The sequence below is a fragment of the Myotis lucifugus genome, unplaced genomic scaffold (genome assembly GCF_000147115.1).
Source record: "Myotis lucifugus unplaced genomic scaffold, Myoluc2.0 scaffold_90, whole genome shotgun sequence".
NCBI classification, from domain to species: Eukaryota; Metazoa; Chordata; class Mammalia; order Chiroptera; family Vespertilionidae; genus Myotis; species Myotis lucifugus.
Window position 1 is genome coordinate 318,735 of NW_005871138.1, and position 9,897 is coordinate 328,631.

A 9,897-nucleotide genomic window follows, 5' to 3' on the forward strand; every position below is an offset into this window, starting at 1 on the left:
CTGCTTTTGAAAACTTGTTCAAGGAAAGGAAGGTCAAATTTCCCTAACCCGAACATTAACAGGATATATATTTTTAAACCCTCTTTCTTTTCCTCTTTCTTCCCCCTTCTCCTCTTCCTCCTCCCTCCCTCTCCCCCTTCCTCCTCCTCTCCTCTCTCTCTTCTCCTCTCCTGTCCTGTCTTCTAGAACGTTGATAAAGCTGTGGCCCCATGGAAATCAGTGTTGGAACCTTTCTGAGAACGGGAGGCATGCCTTAACGTCACTGCACAGGAGGATTTGTCGAGCACCCAGAGAAGAAGCCAACGGTCAGCAGAGCACGGGAGAGAGGCCCGTTCGGGGAAGGCTATGGATGTGAAACTGGGCAGCTGCAAATGGAGTGAAACGCATGCACAGCTTCCTCTGCAGCCCCCCTAGCTGTGCACAGCCCCTGCTGGAGTAGGTCAGGCTTTCAAATACAGAGAGAGCAATTTCTCTCCTAGCGCCGCTCTCTGATCACCATCAGCATCCCCGCACCCACCCCTAACGAACAAGGCTGCATGAAATGAAAAGAACCTCCTACCAGCAAGAACCTTGGATGACCCTAAAATACTGGACAAGGGTCATCTTGTAATCTCAGCTGTAAGAATTCACACCACTAAAGGCCGTTTACTCCATTTCGACAATATCAGTAGTTTGGTTTGCATTCACGGACAAAGTGCATCTGGGATTAAGATCCAAACCTAAAAGGTGCCAATAAATAGACAATGGTGGACAATGGCTGCTATTCAGGAAGCAGCTTATTTTGCTATTTTTTCCTTAGACTCCACTGCAAAACAAAGGCAGATTTGTATTTGCAGAACATTCTTATAGCAACTGGAAGAAATTATCCCTTAACGAAGCTGTTGGAAAAATCAACTGCAAGAATAGCAGCCGGCCTTTCCTATTGCCATCAAAAGATCTTTGCTATTCAAAGAATCTGTTTTAAAAAGCCCAGAAGAGATGCCCTATTTAAAAACAAGGCAGTTCGCTGCGCTACAACAAAGGCGGAAGCATCAGAGGGAGAAACAGCAGCTTCATACAAGAGAAGAAACTTTTGGAAATTCCTAGGATAGGCAAACGAAAATTGAGGCATGACTGGAAGGCGGTAATCTGATCAAAAATATTGTGACTGGTATAAGATGCACAATAAGGTCCATTTTCTTAGAGGTTAGGTGGAAATTTCCTGAAATAACACTTAAAAGTCCAAGGCACTTGATTTTTGATTCCTCATTGTGGGGAACCAACGTAAGACATGATTCCTTTCTCCCCTTCATTAAAATGAACTTGTCCTTGTCATCAATATTTTATTGCTGATGTTTGAAATGTAATTCAGTTGCTTGGCCACGCTCCCTCTCCTCCATTTCTCCTACTGGTGTATTCCAGGCCTGCTCCAATGACGTGTCCTACAGCACTGGGTGGCCCCACCTGAACTCACTGTCAGAGAGCAGCCCTGGCATCTTCGGAGCAGAGGATAATCCAAAGGTGTGTGCTGGGAAGGAGGAGCCCATCACTCAGGAAGACATGTGAGAGCTTTCCTTCCCTCCCTCCACTGCCCATCATCACAATATAATCAACGTTCACTTCCCTTCCCCTACTACCCTGCACTGCCCCACTGTGCTGTGACTCAGCCCTCTTCACCTGTCCCCTGGATTACTGCAAACACCTCCAAGAAAATGACTGTCCGAGTAACAAGTTCGCACTCCCTCCAACCCCTGAAGGTTCAAGTCCATGTCTCTAGCTCGGCCTGCAGGAACTCCAAGGCCTGGCCTCCTCCCACCTCTCTAGCTTCATTCAGTTTCTTCCAGTGCTGCCATGCTGCTGTGGCTCCTGCTTTTCTGCCCTGGCTCCCTGCTCTGCCATGCCCTTCTCACGGGTGAAACACCGTTCAAGGGCACTGACTGAAAGGATGAGTAGGAGCTGAAATCTAGCCGACACTCTGCTCACCAAGCCACACACCTGAGGGGCTGTGTCTACCCAGATGGGCTCCCTTTTCTAATTTTCCCAAAAGCTCTTCCTGGTTAAGTGGTGGTCCTATCCCTAGACACTTACACATCATATGCTAATTGCCCATGTGTTCATCTCCCCTCCCGCCCCTTGTCAAGCAAGTGGTCTTTGACACGCTCTCCCCAGCCTGATGCCCAACACAATGCCCAGAACGTGTAGACTCCCATAAATAAGTGTTCATTGAACTCACTTGTTGAATGGGAGGGAAGAGCAGGGACATTGGCAGAGGTGAACCCTGGGAGCCTGTCTTGTTAAGATGCTCTGGGGAGCCCCAAAGCTATCCTAGCTCCTCCCAATCGGGGGGAAGAGCCAAGGGGCTCGGCTTGGGAGGAATTCAACTGTCCTCACACCCATGGAGACCAAAATGGCTTCCTTTAGAAACAAATATTTATTTAGAGATAAATAAGGGATGTGATTTCGTGGACCCTGGGGATGTAACAACCAAAGGTAAATGATGCCGTCGCACCGAGTCACACAGGAGTCAGCAGGGCTGCACAGGAGGCACAGACACTCAAGGATGTGAGCAGAACCTGCAGCACATTCGCTGAGAACACTGAGCCAAACCCTAGGCTGGGGGGAAAGAAAGGCGCCACTTCACAGACTTGCCACCTGATTAGAAAGCCGACGAGAGAGGGGAGAATAGGGAAACACCCATCTGATCTACGAGAACAAAATTTCCAGAAGGCAGTGGGGATAGAAACGATGCCCAGCCAGATGGTGAGGCCTCTGCATCTCCCCGGTCTGGATCCAGTTGGCTGGGAGGGGCCCTTATCTTCCGGAGCCACAGGTGCCACCCCCAAGTGGCTGGCGGCTGATGTGAGGAGGACATTATAAGGGTGGCAGGAAGGGAGAATATTTTTTAGCCTTCAAATATATTCCAGCTTCGGGGAATTGTTCCTCCAGGTAAATGTGTATAGGGGGGAGGAAGTGTCCTATGAGGGCATGGCCCCAAACTCCAGACACAGATTGGGAAGGCTTCGTGGAGAAAGGGCTCAATGTGGCCCAGGAAAAGGCAGGGCAGAGGTAGGGATGTCCGCTGAGCCCCAGTCAGGGGGAATAAGGAATGAGGACAGGAGCAGTGGGAGCAGGGCCCTGGGCTTACTGATTCTAGATCCACCGACAATGACCACCAGAACCGATGCCACACTACTCTTGATAGCCACATGCGCCACTCCCAGCCCTAACTCCAAATCTGGAAAACCATGCCAGCAGCAGACTATTTTGGGAACAGGTCAGATTGGTGGAGCTGGGGAGATAAGAGGTATCCATGGTGAGGGTGTGGCTGCAGAGTTACTGGAGGGAAAAGTCGGGTTACTGAAGTTGGAGGCAAGAAAGGAAAAGAAGGTGAAGCCAGAAAAGTCCCGGGCTTCTGTTCTGGAAGATCTCTGAAAATGTAGGGGAGCTTGGAACAAAATGCTAAATGGAACTTTCAAAGATGAGTCACTTGCGATTCTGCAGGCAGGGTGGGAGGGCTCACCTCCCTAGGGGTTTGCATCAGGACATCTGCAAGCGGAGGGGGCACTGCAAGTTGAAATAGCTCCCTCAGTGCACCAGTTATTCACCCAAACAGAAGCTACAAAAAGGAAAGCTTAACAGCTCCTTGGAGTTGAAAGGCTACCCGGATACAAAGTGCACATGGCAGGAGAGAGGCATTAGCCTTAAAGATAGGTGAAGAGCACCAAAGCATTTATTCAACATGCATTTCCGTCATGCCAGGCCTTCATGATGAACAGAGGAACGTGATCTGGGCCAGGCCTGGAACTGGCCGTGCCAGGAGTTGCAGCTGTATAATCACAATGATAGCGTGCTCTCCAGCCTTCCCGGTCAGACAGAATCAAAGCAGGACTTCTGGGGAATGGAGTCATCAACGTGAGTGTTGCTTCAGACTACCCCCAGCATCCCACCAACAATGTTATGCAGTCAGTCACTCAACATTTGGTGCAGAAACACCTTCACTGTCCTGAAAATGACTAAGTAACAGTCAGGCGTTAATTGAAAGTTGTCCCTTAAATGGACTGAGGGACACTGGGTAGACTGAATTTAAAGGCGCTAAATATTCCCCAAGGCCACAGAGCCCACAAAGCAATGCACCCCCACCTGAGCCAGTCTCCACTACTCTGCCGATACCACCAGTGAAACTGTTGAAGAACTAGCACTTCAAAATCCAAAGTACTGAAGAATTCTCTACAGGGCAGCCAGTCCCCCAGGGCATCGTAAGATTTCTTTGTCTCAGATTGAATACATATCTTTAGTCTATTTCCCACTTTTCATATATTATGAGCCAATGAGTAAGGAGAATGAATTATTCTATTACTCTTTACTAACGAAGATGTAAGAATTTATAAAGAAGGCACTACTTATGAAACAATTTTAAGAAGAACAGTTGACTGCTGCCTTGGTCATTTGGGCCTCTGTTACTCATCTGTAAAATAGGAATAATAATGATAATATTTGTCTCACATGTTGACGCAAAGATAAAATAAGATATGTCTGTACTGAGTCTAGTCCAGACCTCAGAACATACTTGATACCCAATTAATATGAGATAATTCTGCTATTAAGTCTAACATTTGTTATTACCATAAATAAATACTACTAGTTGAACATAAATTTGCCTTGGTGTTGCCAGATGTAGGTGTAAATTCTCTGGTTCCTAATGACTAAATCCTAGCCTGCTATACTTAGAACAGCTTTGTTCTGGACACACATTGTAATGACTATCCTTAGGAAAACTTGCTTCTTTCTCAGGACCTGGTATGAGGACATAATTTGTTTCCAAAAGCAAGCTAAGCCAGTTTCCCGGCTATGGCTTTTACCTGTGACCCAGTGTTGCTCTGAGCCAACTTCGGGGCTGGCCTTGGTGCCCAGTAAGTCCCCTGAGGGCAGAATGTTCGGTCAGGTGCCCTGGGCAGGCGCAGGGAGCGGGGTTGACCAGAAAACCAACCCAAACTTGTGCCAGTTAAGGAAGGCAGGCCCACACCCCTCTCTGTAAGATAGCCCGTGGGGTCTTCTGAGGTCCCAGGGGCCGCTGTGAGAAAGATTTTTTTTAAAGGAGCAAAGTGAACAAGTGGAGAGACAGCGGTGTTTGCCTGGTTGTCCCCGCGCAGGGTAGAGTAGGGAGGTCCCTGAGCTGAACTGGGGGGAAAGGCCTGAAGGAGGGTCCCTGGAGGAGACAGGCTGCAGCCAGTGGTGGCCTATGATCCTCTCCCCGACCGTAAAAGCAGCAGGCAGCAATGTTGAAATGCAACAGCAGAGATGTCCCAGGCCATGCAAGAGGGCAACCTACCCAGCAGCCGCTCTCAGTGATTAAGATACAGAGATGCTTTATACCAGTTTTCATAACCCTCTGCCCCGAGGCCCCCACTGCCTCCCCACCACTCTAGCTGCCATGAACCCTCCTCCAGTGCTGCCTCGCCTTCCCCACGATGCAGCAAGCACAGGGTTAACATGTGTCATCGAAGGGGGTCTGAGCTGGTTGTGAATGTTGTAAAGATCCCTGACAGAGGGGGACTCTCAACCCCAAATAGGAGTTTATTGATCTGCACCATCTCCAGCAGGTAGAGGCAGAGCTCCTAGGGGAGTGGGCTACAGGTGGGCTTTGGAGCTGAGGTCAGGCCACCTGGGTTAAAGATGCTGCCTCTGTGGCCTTGGCGTTCACCTGACCTCCCAGCCACTATTCTCTTCCAAAACCCAGGGCCCGCTTGCCTCAACCATCCACCCCATCCTTTATTTCCATCCACATCTGCTAAGATGCAAACACTGACTTCCAAGTGACAGCTCTGATTAAACTCCTGGGTTGCCGTCTCTGACCAGAGCAAAGGCGAAACAGCAGAGAGCTCCCCACAATGCAGCACCAGCCTGGGGACTGTGAAACACCGAAGCCAGCCTTTCCCGACCCGCTCACCCACACCCTGCCCCCATTTGAGGACTGTGACCTGCTCACCCACACCCTGCCCCCATTTGAGGACTGAGACCTGCTCACCCACACCCTGCCCCCATTGGAGGACTGCAGGCCCTCTTTCTTTCACTGACCTCAAACTAGGACAACCCCCCACTTCAACAGAGAAAGCCCCCAAAGTCTGAGATTTGGACATGAAAAACGTCTACTTTCACTTATTTGTCCTCTTTTTTTATATTGAAAAATAACTCGCCATCTACCATTAAGTTGTTAGAAATTCAACCAAGAATATGTAATTCTACAGCCAGTTAAGTCAGAGTGGAGAATAAGTCAGAATAGAGCACAAAGATAATGCTTGACAACCCTCCCTCCATCTGACAGGTATGCGTGTACAGACACACACGCACACTCTCCTCTGGGGGGAATCTTTAAGAAAGACCTTGCCAGAGCTGTTAGGAACTATTAACAGCCTACTACGATCGCTACTTTGTACAGTTGCTTTGAAGCTACGGGGTTAAGCTAGATCTTTAAAAAGTCCGTCTCTCGGGTTTTTTAATGTCAGCTACCTGTTACAGATACACCTGTTAAAGATATCGGAGACACTGTATAGCTGTGCTAGGGTTAGGTGATTACTGAAACCCAAAGGGAGACATACTCACACCACACCATGTCTCCTAGGAGACAAGAGGCCTAGGAGGAAGCAGGTAAAATGTCCATGGATCAGAAACTATTCACTCGACACTAGGCCAATTGGTGCCCACAGATAATTTCTTTCCCTGCACAACACAGACAAGCAGGGTTGTCCCTGTTTCATACAAGAGAAGAGCAGCAGGAGACCAGCTGTCATATTATGTACAGTCGCAAGTCCTGTTTCTCGTAGCAAGACAGTCCTGGGTGGGAAAATATAAAAGCAACTGAGCTGGCAAGAAATCAGAGGAAATACCCTGAACCCTTCCTTCCAAGTAAAGATCTGACACCTTCTAAGGCTCATAACCAAACAGGAAAAGAGAACAAAGGTTACTAAATATAAATACAATTTTGATTTTCTTATCTGATGAGGTGGTTTTCTGTAAGTGTTGGGCTTGATGTTACAGACATGCCTGTACCACAGGAAAGCAACTCCAGTACAAAAACGAAAGTCATGTGGAATTTTTGAAAACCGCCATACGGTAGACTCCCTAGCCTCGTTGTCATAATGAACATAAGGTATAAAGCTCAACCTTGCCAGCATGGCTGAGCCTAATGTTCAAGGGGCAGGTGAAGCAGATGAGGGAGCGAGTGGCCCCACAGGTGACACCACATGAAGCGCGAGGAGAGAGGCAGGTATGAAGGTATCTGGGCAGCAGGGGAAGACTTACTTGGGAGACCCGGCGGGTTTCCAGTACCTGCAGAACAGGTACTGTCCATCAGCGTTGACCAAATGAGGGAGGTCCTGGTACGGAACGTTTTGCGGGGTCCGCCTGGGAGAACTTTCCTCCGGCATTCTGAAAGGATCTCCAAGTCCTTGGAAGAAAGGAGGACACATCCCAAAGTCAGAAACATGGCAAAAGCAGAGAACTAGGGGAGAAAAGCCTTGTCTGTAAAATTTCTTTTTAAAAAGCAGTTTTTAAAAACTCCATTTCAAAGATTTAAAAAAAAAATACATACATCTCTTGCAATCTCTCCAACACTGAAAAGCCCCATTTGTTCTTAAGAAAAGCTGACTTATTTTTTAAGTGCCTCATTACAGCTCCCTCTCCCCCCCCCCACCCCCTCCCTTCCCATCTGTGTTTATTTTAAATCATTTCAGGAAACTTCGTCTTAAAGACTATTTTAGCTATAATCAAGTGGAAATTATAGTTAGCTCTGTGGGAATAAAGACCCAGCTGCAGGAAGACCCAGCCCATTTCAAATTTCCCAGGAAGTTTCAAGGGGGGCACAGTAAGGAGGTGATGGCGCTCCCTTTAATTCCTCCTGCCTGAAATTCCAAAGATGCCGGCTGGACGAACCTGTTTCCATCATGTCCTGGTTTGGGCATTCCACCGCCACCACAGCCTGGAGAATTAGAGCCGGGCAGATGAGGGCCGGGCAGATAAGGGCTGTTCCCTCATCGCCGAGGTCAGAGCGCGGCATCCAGCAGCTGGGGCCCCGTCCGCTCCCCCGCGCCCTGCCCCTAAATCCTGCCTTTCGCCTTTCGGGGTGCTGAGCCCGGCAGCCTGCTTCCAGCTCTCACTGACAAGTTCTCCAAGGCTCCCCTCCCTTCCCAGGGCGGGGAGCAGGAGCCGGCGATCCTCCACTACTAGTTCGTGTCATCACTTTTCCTAAAGAAAGCGCCGAATGGGGCTCGGGGAAGGGAGGGGCTGGGAGCCCAGCACCCACTGCCCGAGAACCTGGGGGACGCTCTGCGCACACCGAGGCGGCTCGCACACGCACGAATGCGGGTCCCCGAGGAAAGTCACCCCGCGGCTCCTGGCAAACTTTGCTTCCTGCCGGCCTCCGACAGCCCAGGGAATGGAGCCCGGCAGCTGTCACGGGAAATGCCACGGGGAAAGCTGGCCACTGCGCCCGCGTCTCGGCGCGGTCGGCGGAGCTGGGAAGATGGAGTTGCTGCGGACAAGTTGGTTCGGGGGCTGGTGCGAGGCGGGGAGGGCGCGCGCCCGCACACACTGACACGCGCGCGCACAGCGGTGCACACACACGCGCGCACAGGAGGGTGCGGGAGCCCACGCCCAGCGGGCCAGGGACCCCGACGCTGTTCCCCACCCTGGTGACGGCACCGGCAGGCTGGGCGGGGACCAGGAGGCAGTTACCGGGGCTCGAGCGCCGCCGTCGCGTTCCCGAGCGCTGCGGGTCCTAGTCTGCCGCGGGCCAGGGTCGGGCGAGCTGGGTGGCTCAGCTCCGGGCGACGGGGTGCGGCGTGTGAGCCGCCACTTTATCCCTGGGCCGCTCGCGGTGGGGGCGGCCCGCGGTGGGTGGGGACGAGGGAGATGACGGGAGGCGCGCGGGGAGGCGGCGCCCAGGGCCCACGTGTGCCTGGCCTGCCTGCCGGGAGGAGCGGGGGCGCATTCGTGGACTCGGCCACGCGCTCCTCGCGCCTGCCTCGTGGGCTTCGGCGCCCCAGGGTAGCCGCGGGGGGGACTGTCACGGGGCCCTGAGCAGAACTAGACTCTCCAGAGGTGAGACGCTGGAGGACACGCCACACCCATGCGGGCATACGCACCAGGCGGACCCACAGGCCCGCACACATAGCGACACACGTACACCACACACACAGATAACACACGTGCAGGTGCACACAGACCCACACACAGAGACCACAAGTATAGGCATAGACAACACACGAACACAGATACACACACTAACGTGCACTGGGACACATATCAAATGCACACAGATGCACCACAGGCATGCATGCACACAGACCTCCCCACAGATAAACAAACGTATACACTGTACACATACAGACACAGAACACACCACACAGAGACACACAGCACATACACACTCAATACTCAGGAAAGACACATGACCTCCGCAGAGACGCACAAACCCACATAGATACACATAGAGGGGAACATGGACCCAGAGAGACAGATAGAAACAACCCACACAGATACACAGAGACACACATAGGCATACACACATGTCATCCACATAAGGGCAGACACACTCATGTCACACACACACACACACACACACACAAAGTCACACACAGACACACAAATAAAAAGCGGGGGGTGGGGGGGTGAAGGGGGTTGGCGGTGCACAAATCCCCAGGAAGTAGGGCAGAGATAGACTAGTGCAGGCCTTCCCCCTCCACCCCCATCCACAGCAACTCTCCCCTGCCCCAGGAGTCAGGCCCCCAAACAAAATCTCCGGTGCATCTACACAGGCCAGGGCAGCCGTGGGCAAACTACGGCCCGTTTGAAATGAATAAAACTAAAAAAAAAAAAGACCGTACCCTTTTATGTAATGATGTTTACTTTGAATTTATATTA

At 51.1% G+C, this 9,897-nt stretch overlaps 1 protein-coding gene across 3 annotated transcripts in view; it reads right to left on the minus strand.

Annotated features, from left to right (window-relative positions):
- The window catches only part of MGLL (monoglyceride lipase), a 102,431-nt gene extending 93,572 nt beyond the window's left edge, over positions 1 to 8,859 (minus strand). The window contains exons 1-2 of one of the 3 annotated variants that reach the window (XM_006091300.3): positions 8,710 to 8,859; positions 7,279 to 7,423 (exon numbers count right to left, since the gene is read on the minus strand). In XM_006091300.3, coding sequence (XP_006091362.1) covers positions 7,279 to 7,403 — 125 coding nt within the window. In that variant the 5' untranslated portion in view covers positions 7,404 to 7,423; positions 8,710 to 8,859. Of the gene's footprint in view, positions 1 to 7,278; positions 7,424 to 7,908; positions 8,576 to 8,709 lie in introns of those variants that run through there. The other 2 variants (XM_023756143.1, XM_006091298.3) reach the window with 2 other exon arrangements.
- Between the last annotated feature and the right edge of the window lie 1,038 nt (positions 8,860 to 9,897).